The 16,182-nt window shown below is 54.2% G+C and overlaps 1 protein-coding gene across 3 annotated transcripts in view; it reads left to right on the forward strand.

The window, feature by feature from the left end:
- CHST3 (carbohydrate sulfotransferase 3) overlaps positions 1–15,497 on the forward strand; it is a 38,363-nt gene extending 22,866 nt beyond the window's left edge. For 2 of the 3 annotated variants that reach the window (XM_044756792.2, XM_070489794.1), the window contains exons 2-3: positions 7,875–8,099; positions 9,328–15,497. In XM_044756792.2, coding sequence (XP_044612727.1) covers positions 7,960–8,099; positions 9,328–10,606 — 1,419 coding nt within the window. In that variant the 5' untranslated portion in view covers positions 7,875–7,959 and the 3' untranslated portion in view covers positions 10,607–15,497. The remainder of the gene's footprint in view (positions 1–7,874; positions 8,100–9,327) is intronic. The other variant, XR_011495586.1, reaches the window with a different exon arrangement.
- Positions 15,498–16,182: the final 685 nt, after the last annotated feature.

Below are 16,182 nucleotides of genomic sequence, written 5' to 3' on the forward strand. Positions count from 1 at the left end.
AGTATCAATCAAGCGTCTCCTATGTGCCCAATACTCACTAGCACTGAGGAAGAGAAGACCACCCTACGGGAAGCCATAGCTAACTCTTTGAAACAGTGCATGAATCCATTCATTCACTTCACGAATATTTATTGAGCCCTGCCATGTGCCAGGTGCTGTGGGTTCAGTGGAGAACAAGACTGAGTCCAAGGAAAGAGCTGGGGATCCTCCTAGAGTCTTCTGTTCCCCTTACCTCCCTCTGCCCCTTGGCATCATTGTTTATTTTTTTGCTGTGGAAAATATACACACCATAAAATTTACTGTTTTAACCATTTTTAAGTGTCCAGTTCAGTGGTATTAAGTACATTCACATTGTTGTGCAACCATCGCCACCGTCCATCTCCCAAACTTTTTCATCATCCCAAACTGATGCTCTGTCCCCATTAGATGCTAACTCCCTCGCATCCCTCCTCCCCCAACCCCAGGAAATGACACTTCTACTTTCTGTCTATGAATTTGGCTCCTCTAGGAACCTCACATAAGAGGAATCCTGCAGTATTTGTCCTTTTGTATCTGACTTATTTCACTTAGCATACCATGCTCAAGGCTCCTCCACGTTGTGAGTGTTGGAGGCATCGCGTTACCTTCCTAATGTCTCTCGTTGTCTGTCCTCCCTTTTTGCCCCTCTGCCAGCCCTTGCTCAGGCCCCCTCCTCTCTCCTGGACCATTGCAGAAGGGGCTCCCTGGTCTCCCAGCCTCCAGTCCTGCCTTCTTGCTACGCATTTTCCATACCACTTCCAAAGTGATCTTACATTTCTCTTTTAAGTTTCAGATTAGGTTTTAAAACTTATTAAAGTGATACACGTGCCTTGCTGTCAGAAATTCAAAGAATACGAAAGGGTATAAAATGAAAGTGTCATCACTTAATATTCCATTTTTGTAGCTGTGCACCAGTTTTTTTAACGCCTGCATGGCTTGCATTCATTGTGCCAGAGCACCACACTTACTCATCCAGCCCAGTCTTGGGAGACACTCAAGTTGTTTCTCACATGTTGGATTTCCAGGGCTGGGTGCCCATCCTTGGCCATGAATCTTGGCCCACATCCAGGTCGGTTCCGATCCAGCCAGACACTCCTCACCAGGCTGCCGGGCTGTGTGGTTCTGGACATCCCGGACGCCAGCCTCTGCTGCAGCTCCCGACTGGGCGAGTGGGGTGAAACCCGAAGCGGTGGGTCAGCGCCGCCCTGGCCCGGGGCCCGGGCTTTGGCATGGGAAGGGCCTTTACTGATGGGAAGGTTTGGGACTGTTCTCTGGGGCCTTGTCTTTTGTGCTGCTGTTGGCTTTGGGGTTTAGGCAGGATGTGTTGCTCACACGGCTGAGCAGGCCCCGAGGAAGTGACTGTGTCACATGGGGGTTGAGAACATCCTCCCCCGCATCCCCACACAGCAAAACAGGGCTGAGGGGCAGCTGGGGTGTGCCCCAGCCAGGGCTGGCTCCCTGAGAGTCTGGCAGCCCCCTCCCACACCAGGCTGGCCCTCAGCCCCGTGGTCCACCTCATGGCTCTGGCCCACAGCTTCTCACAAGTTCTTGGATGTCCACTCCTGCTCAGGTGACACACACCTTTGCCTTTGGCTGCTTCAGCTCTCTCTCGGCTGAGGTTGGACACGTGCCCGTAAGGAGGGCACAGATGGGTTTGCTCTTGGGACCAGAAGCTGCAGGCTGGGATGTGAGGTGCTTGGGGAGTAATGATAGCCCCCAGCTGCATGGGGGAGCATCAGTTGGCATTCATTCACTTCCTGGTTCTTGCATTCCTTCTCTTCCTCCTTCACTCACTGGTTCATCCGCTGCCTCTGGGCAGTTACTTTCCCATCAGACACTAAGCTCGAGATATTGGGGGGCCTTGGTCCTTCCCAAGCCATCTCTGATGTCCCCATGTGAAATAGAAGCTCGCCTGGACAGGCCCCTGGATGGACTTCTGCATTTCCCAAGCAAAGGTCATATACAACAGAGGCAGGCCCAGCACTGAGCTCCTTCCCCCTGCCCTGCCTCTGTCTCCACTCTCCGGGGATTCAGACAACTCACAGAAACCCCCAGGTCTCCCTTCCCAGGTATTTGGCAACGTGGCACAGTTGGGCAGCCTTGCAGCCCGCCAAGACTGCAGCCCACAGGTTGGTTCAGAGTTTTCCCACAATGGGTTTCACGGCTCCCCTCTCTGCCCCTGGAGCCTCCTCCATCTCAGCTCTTGCCCTCCCTCAGCCTCTGGGCAGCTCCTCCTGCCTGGAGAAAAGGCTGAGTGAGCAGGGCCTGCAACAGCTGAGGCCCCAGTCCCCGCTGTGCCCTTGGCCCTGAGTGAGGGGAGTGGAGTTTTGCTGCCTGATGCAATGTCTGGCAAGGCCCGTCCCTTATCAGAGCTCCATTCACAGCAGACTCTGGGATCCCGCCTCCCCCAGCAGGAGGCAAGGGTGGACGGCATCCATCTGGGGCCTCAGTGGAAGGCCCCGGGAAGCCACGGGCCTAGCGGGGAGCCATCCAGGTAGGAAACTTGTCTAGTGAGGGCCCCTGACCAGGTCACGAGGGGTGCCTGAGCAGAAAGGCCCCTGAGGAAGAGCAGGATAGGGAAGCCGGCACCTGGAGTTTAGGGGCTCAGCACACAAGCCACTTTCTTTGCAGTGTTCCCTCACTAAGTGTGTCTGGACACCTTCTCTGTTTTCTGCCCTCCTCGAATTAGCACATAGCTGTGAGGACTTGAACTGAAAGCCCCCAGGCTCAGTTTCCTCGTCCTCAAAAAAAAGCATCAGGCGTCCTCGGATTGCTGGGATAATTCAGAGACTGACGTATGTGAGGCCCTAAGTGTGAAGTGTTGCCCATAGGACACCCTCACATGTCCACAGTATACCTGCACAGCACACACTCACGCACATGCCCGCAGTATACCTCCACAGCACACACTCACGCACATGCCCGCAGTATACCTGCACAGCACACACTCACGCACATGCCCGCAGTATACCTGCACAGCACACACTCACGCACATGCCCGCAGTATACCTGCACAGCACACGCTCACGCACATGCCCGCAGTATACCTGCACAGCACACACTCACGCACATGCCCGCAGTATACCTCCACAGCACACACTCACGCACATGCCCGCAGTATACCTGCACAGCACACACTCACGCACATGCCCGCAGTATACCTGCACAGCACACGCTCACGCACATGCCCGCAGTATACCTGCACAGCACACACTCACGCACATGCCCGCAGTATACCTGCACAGCACACACTCACGCACATGCCCGCAGTATACCTGCACAGCACACACTCACGCACATGCCCGCAGTATACCTGCACAGCACACACTCACGCACATGCCCGCAGTATACCTGCACAGCACACACTCACGCACATGCCCGCAGTATGCCTCCACAGCACACGCTCACAGACATGCTCATAGTATACCTCCACAGCACACACTCAGCACTTGCTGATAATACACACTCAGGGCATATACTGATAATATGCGCTCCTAGTGTGAGTTCCTAGCACATAGCCATAGCTCTGCTCATAGCACATGCTCACAGCATGCACACCCGGTTCACTCACGGAGGCAACAGCTGCTTTTTCTTCTTCCTCTTCGTATTTCCCATCAATTTAGACTGATTAAGCCTCTCACACTGGGTTAACTGCTTTGCAAAAGGCCTTCATCCATTCATTCAGCGAGTCTTAGGGAGCACCTACTCTGTGCTCAGAACCCACAGAACGGGTCACCGGACTACAGAGGCAGAGCCGACAGACAAGCTCTCCTCGTGGAGCTGACATCCCAGTGACTCAAGTAGATTTCCTTCTAGGAATGAATAAAGCAGGAGGCTGAGAAGGGAAGTGGTGGGGGAGGGGAGATGATCCATGTTAAGTAGGTGGTCAGGGAAGGACTCCAGAGGAGGGGACGCTAGAGCTGAACACTGGGTATAACTGGGCCAGCTGCTCGCTTCCCCCAACCATATCCAGGCAGAGCTGGGCTGGCACCTGCCCCTGGCCTTCTTCACCATTGGCCCTGCCGCCCTGGAAACATGACTGCTGGCATCCCAGCAGGGGGACGCTGCCTTTTCCTTTGGCTGTCGCATCATTGCCGAGTGTTGGGGGGAGGAAAGATATCGAGTATTCCCCTGGGAGGTGGCATCCGCCAAGCGAAGGAAGAGCTTTTTCATTCTTCCCATGAGCTAAGCAAGGGAGGCAGGACGAGCCCATTCACCACGGGTGTGGGAGGGAAGTAATGCGAAGGTTTGTCCAGTGTCACGGATGTCACACACCCGCTTCTTGCAGAGGGCCTCCTGCGGGACAGGTTCTGCCTGGAGCTCTGCTGGGTGACCCTCATCCCAGCCCTGTCTTCCCTCCCGACCTGGTGACCTCCTGGCCCCTGTGACCCTGACTCTGGGGACCTCCTGCATTCCCCTGGGACCTCTAAACCCCTCTCCCCTGCCCACCCATCCACCCGCTGGGCTTCCAAAGCTGAACCTAGGGGCAGCCTGCCCGGGCCAGGGCATGGGAGCCAGCAGCCTGCCTCGTGTATCCTGTTGGAGAGAGTTTTCGCCCTTGCTGCTTCCTTTTAGGGCAATGCCGGGAAGGTTCTCAGGAACCCGGTATTGTTCGGGGGGTGAGGGGACTGGACGGCAGCTCAAAAATAGAAACAGAGCCTGGAATGGAGGGGAGGAGAAGGCTCAGGGGCTTTGTCATCGAGGCAGCTAAACTTCTAAATCTTACCAAAGCTGTTAGACCTAGAAGGGAGAGGACAGTGAGGGCAACTCCCTCTTGCCACCCTGCCTTTCTCTCCTGTTGTATTTAATGAACGCTTACCATGCACCAGATCCTGTTCCTCGCAACAACCTTATGCAGTAGGTACGCCCCTTTTTACACTACAGGTGAAGAAACTGAGGTCCAGAGAGGTTAAGTCACTTATACAAGGTTACACAGCATGGTAGACATGCAGGAAGGACTAGAACCCAGGACTTCTGGTCCCAGCTCCTCCTGCTTCCCTCACACCATCAGACCCAGGCAACTCTCAGCTGAGAGCCGAGAGGGCAGAAAGTCAGGATTTCAACCTCTGCAGACCCAGTGTTGGGTCTCACCTTCCCAGTGGGACAGGCAGCCTCGCACCTCACCACAGGCTAAACTGGATGCATGGGGAATGCAGACCTGCCCATCATTCTGCAAACTCATGCCCACAGCCTGCCAGGCACTGAGCCAGGCACTGGCTTCAACAGGTTCACTCACCAGTGATTTGTGGGGCAGCTGGTATGTGCTGGGTGCCGTTCTAGATGCCAGTATTGACTTCAGGGAGCTTGCAGTCTGGGAAAGGGAGACAGACAGACCATCAACTGGAAAGCCCTACCTTATGTGGGGGTCACTGGGGAGTACTAAGATGCTCAAATGACCTGAACCTGGGAGGGGTGGTCACGGCCACTGCTGGAGGGACCTTGGACAAGTTACTTACCCTCAACCTCAGTTTCCTCATCCATAGAATGGGATAGTTGCTACATAAGAGGGCTTGTGTGAGGATTTGATGGGGAAATGCAAATCAAGTGCTTAGCATGGCACCTGGCACAGAATAGTAAACACTCAGTAAACTTCAGGTACCCATAATATTCCAGCTGACCTTTCCAACCAGAGCTTAAGCCCCACGAGCACATGGACCTTGTCTCTTTGCTCACTGCTGTATCCCCAGTGCCTAGACCAGAGACTGGCACACAGTTGGGACTCAGAAAATATTTGTTTAATGAGTGCATGGGGAAAGGCCCAGAAGAATTAGGAAGAGGCAGGAATATTCCACTTGCTCTGGAGCTGGCCTTGCAGCCCTCTTCCCTCCTGGGCCCCTCCCCACCCACCCACACTCAGGAAGCACCCCCAGAGCCCCCTGAGAGAGAGCTGTCTGCCGCCCCACCACCGCTCTGCCCTGCACGGCTGGAGACCTCCACTCAGCTGCCGGGGTACACGTCTGCCTCCTCACATGCAGAACCCTTGCCTCACTGCTTTCCCAAAAGGACAGATTTTCTGGCTGTCCCTGAAGCCACTTCTATTGTGTGACAAGGATGCAGCCCTGGGACCCTCATTCCTGCCCTCCCACTTCCCGATGTCAATACCAGCTGCTTCCCTTGGGAAAATCCATGTTTTCCAGAGAGAGAGATGGTCCTGGTGCCTTGCACGGGGTCACAAGAAGATTTTTTCACACTTGGAGCAGATTGTCTCCTGTGATGAGGGTCCTTATGGAGGAAAGGAGAGACTTTTGCAAGTGGGGGTTGTGCTGGAAACTGGGGCTCGCAGTGCGGACAAGTGTGTGTGTGGCGATGAGGATGAGTGAAAGATGCTCCATTGGACAATGCTGTATTTGCTCTGGTTTTTAAAAATACATACACCTCCCTTTGAGGGTAATTTCTTCCATTATCTCTTCTATCACTCAGCAGCTGTGCATGAGTGTCTCCTGTGCGCCTGGCCCAGGGCTGAGGGGTGGTGAGGGGCCCAGACAACCTCCTCGTCCCCCACGAAGGGGTGATCAGCACTAAACAAGTCCTTACAAGTGGGCTCGCTTTATGATGGAGTCTCAGCTGCTGACGGGAGCCTGTGCAGTGGAGGGGCTGGGGGAGCTCTGACCTGTCCCGGGGAGGCTGCCCCAGGAAGCTGAAATTGAAGGCCAAGGTCATGGGAAGGATTTTAGTAGAATTCATGTGCTATAGTCAGTTTGTTCCTTTGGTTAACTTTTTAAAATTTACACATCCGCGTGGTAAAATTTCTAACAGCCCACAATGTCACGCAGCAAATGTTAAGACCCCCCCCAACTCTTCTCTCCCGACCTCCCCTTCCCTCTCTTTTGAGGCTGTGTGTGTCCCTGCAGTCATAGTCCATTTGTATCCAGCATCTATATTTTTTTCTCACTTAAAAGCACTTTTTTTCAAATGGGATGATACTGCATCAGAGATTCTCAACCTGGGATGATTTTGCACCTCCCCCCGCCCAGGGGACATTTGACAATGTCTGGAGACTTTTTTTTTTTTTTTTTTGAGGAAGATTAGCCCTGAGCTAACTACTGCCGATCCTCCTCTTTTTGCTGAGAAAGACTGGCCCTGAGCTAACATCTGTGCCCATCTTCCTCTACTTTATACGTGGGACGCCTACCACAGCATGGCTTTTGCCAAGCGGTGCCGTGTCCACACCCAGGATTGGAACCGGTGAACCCCAGGCCGCCGAGAAGTGGAACATGCGAACTTAACTGCTGCGCCAGCAGGCTGGCCCATGGAGACATTTTTGATTGTCACATCTGAGCAGAGGAGATGCTACTGGCATCTAATGAGTCGAGGCCAAGGATGCTGTTAAACATCCTACAATGCACAGGACAGCCCCACACAAAGAATTATCTGGTCCAAAATGTCATTAGTGCTGAGGTTAAGAAACCCCTTGTGCCTGCAGCTTGCTTTTATGTATATATACACATAATTACTAAGTATATAGTAGATTATTCACATCAACATTTGTCGATCCAGCTCGTTATTCTTTGTGTCTGCATGATAATCTATTGCATGGATCATTTGTAATTTAGGTGTTTGCAGTCTTTTGTTGTTGCAAACATTTATAGTGCAAGGCACGTTCTTTTCCATATACTTGCCTTTGAGTCATGTGTGAAGTCAAAGGATAAATTGATGGAGGTGGCATAGATGAATCAGAGTTCATTAGCATTTTAAGTGACCTGATTTCAGCTCTCTCTGGGGCAGAGTCCATTGGGAGAGTGGGTCTGGGGTTCTGGCCGATAAGCAGGGCCAGCATCCTCAAAAGTCTGGTGGAAAAGCTCTTGTTCGTTCTTATCTACTGACAAGGGTGTCCTTGACCACCTGTCTCTCCACAGGACCAGGCCATCCCCGACCTGAAGACGACGAGCCGGGTCCTAAGGGATGCCCTTGAGCTGAGCGCCCGCGGCCCCACCCTTCCCCATGGAGAAAGGCCTTGCTTTGCCCCAGGACTGCCGGGACTTTCTGCACAGCCTGAGGATGAGGAGCAAATATGCCCTTTTCCTGGTTTTTGTGGTGGTGGTTTTTGTCTTCATTGAAAAGGAAAATAAAATCATATCGAGGTGAGGGATGCGGGGGGCAGTGGGGGTGCAGAGAGGCAGCTGCAGGGCTCTCTGTGGACCTGCACAGGCAGTCCTTCAACCCATAATCCTCAGGCCCCTGCTGTGTCCAGGCAGTAGATCATGTACACGTCCTCATGACTGCACAGTGGTGAGACCTGGGTCTGGACTCAGGCAGCCTGGGTTGGAATCCTGATTCTGGCCCTTTCTAGCTGTGACAGCTTAGACAAATTACTTTACTTTTCTGTCTGAAGTTCCTCTTCTGTAAAATGTGGCTAATGATGGGCCTGCCTTGTTGTAAAGATTAAATGAGAAAATATAAAAGCATTTAGCCCAGTGCCTGGCACATAGTTGGTGTCCAGTACTTGCTGACTGTGGTTATTATTAATTAACTCCCTGACCTAGGATGATGCCTTGCATTAACAATCTGAAGTCATGAATGAGAGTGAGCCCATGGAAAGTCAGGGTCCTGGTACAGATACCCTGGTGGGCAGGGCTGCCACGTGCAGCTGCCCAGGTTGTGTCTTGCTCAACTCCAGGGGTGTGCACTCACATAAGCTACACTGGGAATGCTGCCCCCTAGAGTTGGCAGTGTACTGCTGTGTGCAGTGGCCCTGCTAGAGGACCTGCTAGACATAGAAAGATTTCTTAGACCTGCACTCCCAGGCACAACCCCTGCAAGAAAGCATCAACCGCCATGAGTAGGTTAGGAGTTGGGCTGTGTAGCAAGCACTGTTTCGGGGCCCTGCCTGGGTTTGTCAGCATGGACTGTTCCAGTCCCACTGCAGGCCCCTGCCACTCTCCACCTGAGAAGGTTCTCTCCACGTGCACGCTGGCTAGCCAGGAGTAACTAAATGCCTCTGGGAGCAGCCCTCAGCCACGGCTGCTGGGACCTTCACACCCCTTGGGTGAGAGAATACTGGGGCGCCTTCCACACTGTCTCCAGGGTGCCCCCGTTGGATCAACTTGCCCACAGGGTAGCCTGCTCACCCTTTGTGGACCTCCATTCTTCTCCTCCTCGCTTCCTATCCCTCTACCAGCTCTTCCCGTGACTGTATCCCAGGTGAATTCCCTACACTGAGACCCTTGCCTCAAAGTCTGCTTCTGGGGAAACCCAACTAAGGCAGCCTGGGGGTGGTCAGCCCAGGAGGCTGCTTCAGGTCGCACAGGGATGCACAGGGGATGGAGTCCCCAATCAGCCACTGACCCCACTCTCCCTCCGTCCTCACAGGGTCTCGGACAAGCTGAAGCAGATCCCCCAATCCCTGGTAGATGCCAATAGCACCGACCCAGCCCTGGCCTTGGCTGAGAACGCGTCCCTCTTGTCCCTGAGTGAGCTTGATTCAGCCTTCACGCAGCTGCAGAGCCGCCTGCGAAACCTCAGTCTGCAGCTGGGTGTGGAGCCAGCAGAGGAGGCCGAGGGGGAGGAGGAGGGGCAGCCGCCCAGGCCCGCCCTGGCCCAGCCCCGGCGCCATGTGCTCCTCATGGCCACCACGCGCACCGGCTCCTCGTTCGTGGGCGAGTTCTTCAACCAGCAGGGCAACATCTTCTACCTCTTCGAGCCGCTGTGGCACATCGAGCGCACGGTGTCCTTCGAGCCGGGAGGCGCCAATGCCGCAGGCTCGGCCCTGGTCTACCGTGACGTGCTCAAGCAGCTCTTCCTGTGCGACCTGTACGTCCTGGAGCATTTCATCAGCCCCCTGCCCGAGGACCACCTGACTCAGTACATGTTCCGCCGGGGCTCCAGCCGCTCCCTCTGTGAGGACCCTGTCTGTACTCCCTTTGTCAAGAAGGTCTTTGAGAAGTACCACTGCAAGAACCGCCGCTGTGGCCCCCTCAACGTGACGCTGGCCGCCGAGGCTTGCCGCCGCAAGGAGCACATGGCCCTCAAGGCCGTGCGCATCCGACAGCTGGAGTTCCTGCAGCCGCTGGCCGAGGACCCCCGGCTGGACCTGCGTGTCATCCAGCTGGTGCGTGACCCCCGGGCCGTGCTGGCCTCCCGCATGGTGGCCTTTGCCGGCAAGTATGAGACCTGGAAGAAGTGGCTGGCAGAGGGACAGGACCGCCTGAGAGAGGAGGAGGTGCAGCGGCTGAGGGGGAACTGTGAGAGCATCCGCCTATCGGCGGAGCTGGGCCTGAGGCAGCCAGCCTGGCTGCGGGGCCGCTACATGCTGGTGCGCTACGAGGACGTGGCCCGCAGGCCCCTGCAGAAGGCCCGGGAGATGTACCACTTTGCAGGCATCCCCCTGACCCCGCAGGTGGAAGACTGGATCCAGAAGAACACCCAGGCGGCCCGGGACAGCAGCGGTATCTACTCCACACAGAAGAACTCCTCGGAGCAGTTTGAGAAGTGGCGCTTCAGCATGCCCTTCAAGCTGGCGCAGGTGGTGCAGGCCGCCTGTGCTCCTGCCATGCGCCTCTTTGGCTACAAGTTGGTGCAGGATGCCGCCTCCCTCACCAACCGCTCTGTCAGCCTGCTGGAGGAGCGTGGCACCTTCTGGGTCACGTAGGGGGCCTGGGGCTGCGAGCAGCCCTCCTTGTGAAAGTCCTGCCCTGCCTTGCTCACCCCAGGCCAGCAGTGAGACGGCGGCCCTCGCGGAGGGTGGGCGGGAGCCGTGCGTGACCATGTAGCCCCTCTGCTGTAGAAGTAGGCCCCTAGCCTGCTAGCTTCCCCACCGTGGCCACGGGCCTGGGGCTTCTCGCTGAGAACAGGACAGTGCCTGGGCCCCTTGAGGGCCAGCAAGCTCAGACTTAAGGGGCTGCGGTCTCCTGAGCAGGTCCAGGCAGGCCCGGGCCTGTTGATAAGCCTTCCTCGTTCACACTCATCCAGAAACATACATGAAACACACATAAGTACTGGGAGCCTGTGGCCCAGAGTCCAAATATTTAACAACCAGAAGGGGCAGTGGGCACTGACCAGTCACAGTCGGATCTCCTGCTGCCCTGAGTGTTAGCCTTTCAGTGTCTGTATTTCTACTCAATCCAGTGTGGAATCTAGCTTGGTCTCTGAGGAGGGACCGGGATAGCCCAGGGTGCCAGAGGATGGCATTGGGGGCTTACCAACCAAGAACGAGTCAGTATTTTCATAAATGGGATAGCTGTGCTGTTTCCTAATGAAATCAGTCATGTATAGAGCTACAAAACACTCACACATATAAAGACCAATGCCTACACACACACCACGTACACAGACAGAAAAACATCATAAAGACACAAATCCACACACCTATTGATACACAGACAAGCTTCCCCTTTGCTTTATGCCTACAGGGTTTATTTGTATCACATACCTAAAGAGGAGCCTTTAATTGCATTTTGGAATTGCTTGGGGGCAGGAGAAGAAAACGTGGTCACCGGCCATGACCCCGTTCCCTGGCCGGGTTTGGGACTGAGCGGTGGATACAGAACTGCCTTGGATTTTCACGGCTCCCTCCTCTGGCCCCCTCCCGTCCTCACTGCTGGCAGGCGGCATGTGTGGAGATGGTGCGGCTGACCCTCACCTCACGTGACTGCAGCCCAAAGGCCCACCCCCGCTTGGCTGGCTCCCCAAGAGCATGTCCATGTTTGAAGGCTGTCTCAGGCCTGACTGGCAGAAGCAGCTGTGGTCCCCAGAGGCAAAAGGCAGCTCGTGGGTCCTGCCATTTCCAGCCAGGCCTCTGTGGGGCAGGGCCCAGAAGAACATACAGAGTACTCTTGGGGGAGAAGTCACATCAGGATAACCCCTCCCCTGAGAAGACAGGGGACAGAGGTCAGCCACGTGGTTGGTTGCCCTGGTTACGTGGTTAGTGTCTGAAACTGCTCTTTTAGGGCTCTGGGAAAAGCATTGCTCAACTCAGGCTGGATGTTTTATTTGGGGTTTTTTTTAAGTTATTTATGGTTTGGTGTCTCGTTTTGTGGCTGTGTTTTCGGTTTTGTTTCTGCAGAAGTGCCACTTGGAAGCAGTCTGTGCTTGAGGGGCTGGGGGTCTGGGAGGACCAGCGGGGAGCATTCTGGCTTCTGCCAGAGGAGGATGGGGAGGAGCCTCCCCTAGAAGGATCAGAGCCTAGGTGGCCATGGCAGCCCCCAGTGTTCCACGGGCTTTTCTGTTTGAACTGCGTGTGGAACGAATCTCAGAAGCCACCGGCGTTCTTCACTGAATGTCCAGAAGCAGCAGAAATTAGCAGCCCTCAGCCCCTCCCTGAGAAGAGGCCAGATTTGAAAATCTCTCTCAGGCCCTAACATGTTTCCTGGGGGGTCGGGGGCCTATGACCAAGCAGCAGGTGTCCCCAAAGTAGAAGTCTTTCCCTATTCCCACCCAAAACTGGGGAGCAGAACTCAGTACCACCTCAGAACTTGCAGGGAGCTGCAACAGCTTATTAAGGGCTGTTTCTGATTTCCTGGACAACCTCTATGTCATATCTGTCCTATTGTCCAACCCAGGGGGCTGAGTTTTGGTTTGAGTATTATGGATGCCAGGGAAATACAGGATCCAAGTCCTGGTGTTGCCCTGGAGAGGGGAGACATGTGTCCTGGCTGGAAGCTGCAGTTTGAAAATTTGAAGACCGTGGCCATCTTGTGGGATCTGCTATAATCAGCATATTTGAGCTGCTGGGTCTACATCACCGTGGGCTTCAGCCATTCAAGTCTTCACTCTAGGTTTTCCAGTCCAAAAGTAAGTTGTACAGGGAGCTGCCTCTAATTTGGGGTCCAAAGGGACTCCAACTCTGAAACCTTGACCCTGGGGCTGAGTGGGACTAGGATGTTTCTGGCGGGCCCAGAAGTGCTGGCTGTTCTTCCCTAGCTCCTCCCTCCACTGTTCCCCACCTGGGTGGATGGGTGGGCAAGCGCTTCCGTCTAGGGCTCTTCCTGGGGCCTCTGAGTGTGGACAGCGGACTTCTTCCTTCCTATGCTTCCAGGGCCAAGGCCTCCAGCCCTGAGCTCAGAGGACAGTACCGAGAATGGACCTTTGGGACTTCTCAGGACATTGACAATTTGTACACTACAAGTTGACTTTATTTATTTATTTTGTGAAAAAGAAGAGACAGAAATACCTTATTATTTGCAGGGACTCAAAGCTGTACCCAAATCAAGAAAAACGAAACAGCAATAATAGAGACCATTCACTCATTCCATACACACAAGGACACTCGAAGACGATTCAGAATACAAGAGGACAGGACCAAGGTGCAGGAGTCGCGATGGCCCAGGCTGTTGTTTAAGGAGATTCCTTGGTTTCCTCCTTTTGAGTTGAAGATGCACCAAGAAGTCCCTTTCTGCTGTATTACCTTTGCCCAGGGGTCTGAAACAGGACACAACTCAAGCAAGTGTCTCCTTGGGGCTCAGCAATGCCCTGAGAACCCTCGGGGTTTGGGGAAGGACGGGGCAGCGGGGCGGGGTGACTACCGACTTCTCGCTCCGCGGGACCTAGTTGGAGACATGCATGTGGGGTTTTCAGCATGGAGCTGGGCCTAGGAAGGTGGTCCAGCTGGGGACTAGTGCCTCCGTTTCCAGCGAGGCCAGCCCTGTTTCTCTGCTCTTGCTGGCTCCACCAGGAGCCGTCCCCTGCACAGCACCCACCTGCCTGGAGACAGAGGGAGCAGCTGCGGCCTCACCTCCACGGGCCGCCAGCTTCCTGGAATAAGAGGCCTGTTCAGCAATGAGCGTTTACTCATTTTCTCTTTCTTAATGAAGACCTCTTTAGTCTGGCTTATATAAATAGTTCAGAACAGTCCAGACCTCTGTGAGACAGGGCAGTGTCCAACACCCACAGGCTGTCGCCACCGCTGCCCATTCCTGGCTTCTCCTCTGGGCCTTCTTTGTAAACCTTGGAGCAGATGAGGCCACGGGGGATCTTCAGGAGTAGTGGGGGTGGGGGGGGGCAGGATTCCTGAGTCCCCACAAAGAGCAAAGCAGCAGCAGGTGTGAGCCCTGTAGCTGCCTCTGCAGGTCCTCACCACGTGGTTGCTAAGGCTGAGAGAGACACAGATTCTACCCTTGTGTCTCTTTATATGATACACACACTTGAAAATAGCTAACTAAACGAACATAAAAAGAAATGTTTGATGAAGAGTTTACTCCCTGTCTGCCAGCACCCTCAGCCTGGGAGCTAGTGCCCGAGGCTGGTGTCATGGGGCAGCTTGCTAAGCGAACCCCCAAGAGCAGAGCGCTCCCACGCAACCCATCACAATGCGTCTTTCCTGCCACCTCTGCCGTCTGTCCGATGATGGAACGGGTTCTGGCAGGAAGTCAGGGGATCCCTGTCCCGGAAGGTGGCCACTTGGCCTGGACAGCAGACAGGAGCTGTAAGCATCAGTCGGTCTGGTCCTGACCCTGAAGGTCTCTTTCAGTCCTGGGTGCCCTCTCTGGCACTAGGGCCTGTTTTAATTGACCACAGGGCCTGCCCCTTGATAGCCCTGGATTATAAAGGACAGGAGCAGAAGACTGGATGGCTGTGTCCCCAAGGCGGTCCCCTCACTCCCATCCCCAAAGGCTGAAAGCAAAGGCAGGTCTCAGAGGGACAGATCCTGAGGCCGGGAGTGCTCAGGGGAGGGTGGGGATGAGGGGGTGAGCAGAAGCCTGTGAAGCCAAGTGGGTCTCGTCAATCTGTACAAACTGAAAGAAGGCGCATCCTCTGAAATCCGAGTTGATGGGTTTGCTCATGAAAATTCCTGGGACATGGTCCAACCAGACGGGATGGAGAGGGCCCAGGGTTTCCTGATTGCAGCCACATGGCCTCCCACTGCTGGCGGTTTTAGGAATAAAGCAAGTTGCTCTTTACCTCAAAAGGACAAGCAGAGTGGGCAACTTCAGATATCTTAAGAGCTTCAAGATCCTTTGTTCTCCTGTCCTTTGTCATTCCACAACCGTGCGTGGGGGACAAATTAGTTAGATGTTTTCAAGAACAGTGCCATCCTCACGGGCCCAGCTCGTATTATAGACCAGGTATTTTGTTTGGGAAGTAAAAAATGACCCAAGTACCCTGCTTCCTCAGACTCTGGGCTTGAGCTGGGCACCCCTGAAGTCACCCTCTCATCTGTGTTGTGTGTTCTAGGCCAAGTTTGCCTGGCTCTCCTGCAAACTCTGTCATTTGCCAAGACCTCAGCCATGTGTCATATTTCATGGCCACGTGATACAGGACACCCCCTGCATGGCCGTGTGTGGACATAAGTGTCCGCACGTGTGTATGTGCAGCATGCAGCACCTTCTGTTCAGCCACGTAGCTCCCAGGCCCCTTGCCATCAGTGTCCCAGATGTCCTTGCTGTGGCAACAATCTGCCGTCTCCTGGAAACGCAGGGGCTACCCTTCAGAGAGCTGGCGGCCACTGCCAATCAGGGTCTGCTTTGCAGAACAGAATGTGAACCCATCACTTGATGGCTTACTTGACTTATTTAATTAAAAATGAAAACATGCAATGAGAAAAATCTGAAGCCTGTCTCTACCTTTCTTTTGTATTTGTTCTCAGCAGCGATCATAAAAATTAACAAGAAAAAAATTAGCAGTGGTAGGAAAAGGGGTGGCTGCATGAAGCGGCGCCGAGGAAGGCCCTGCCCACTCCCGAGGCATGGAAGGCACAGAGAAGGGTGGGTCACTGGACGGGGCGTGACAAATGTTCTCTGTGTTACCAGGATGGCAGAGCTGGTGGGCCTGAGAGATGAATACTCAGGCATCGTGGGGCAGGGACAGGAGCATTGGCTAGAGGTCAGGGGACCTGGAGACAAGTCCCAGCTTTGCCACTGTCTGGGCCTGTGACCTTGAACAAGTTACTTCCCTTTTCTGGGCCCTAGTTTCCTTTAGAATGAGAAATATAATCAGTGGTTTACAACCATTGTTCTAAAAAGCCCCTTTAGGAATTAAAAAGACAGCGGAAAGGGCAAGGGACGCCCTCACCCAGAGCAACTGTGCATTGATCTGCTTCGCGTGTTGAAGTAGCACCTAAGATTTAATTTAGCCGTCAGCAAAGTCTGAAAACCACACGAGGAGGTTGCTAAGGACCCTTTCAGCTAAGAAATTTAATGGAATCATTTCAAATTGCTCTGTCAGTCTTAACAACTGTAGTGTGAATTAGATTTCAGCTCTTTTTGTCTCCTAACAGCCTCCTGGAGGGAA

The sequence above is a fragment of the Equus asinus genome, chromosome 2, assembly GCF_041296235.1.
Source record: "Equus asinus isolate D_3611 breed Donkey chromosome 2, EquAss-T2T_v2, whole genome shotgun sequence".
In the NCBI taxonomy this organism is placed as follows: domain Eukaryota; kingdom Metazoa; phylum Chordata; class Mammalia; order Perissodactyla; family Equidae; genus Equus; species Equus asinus.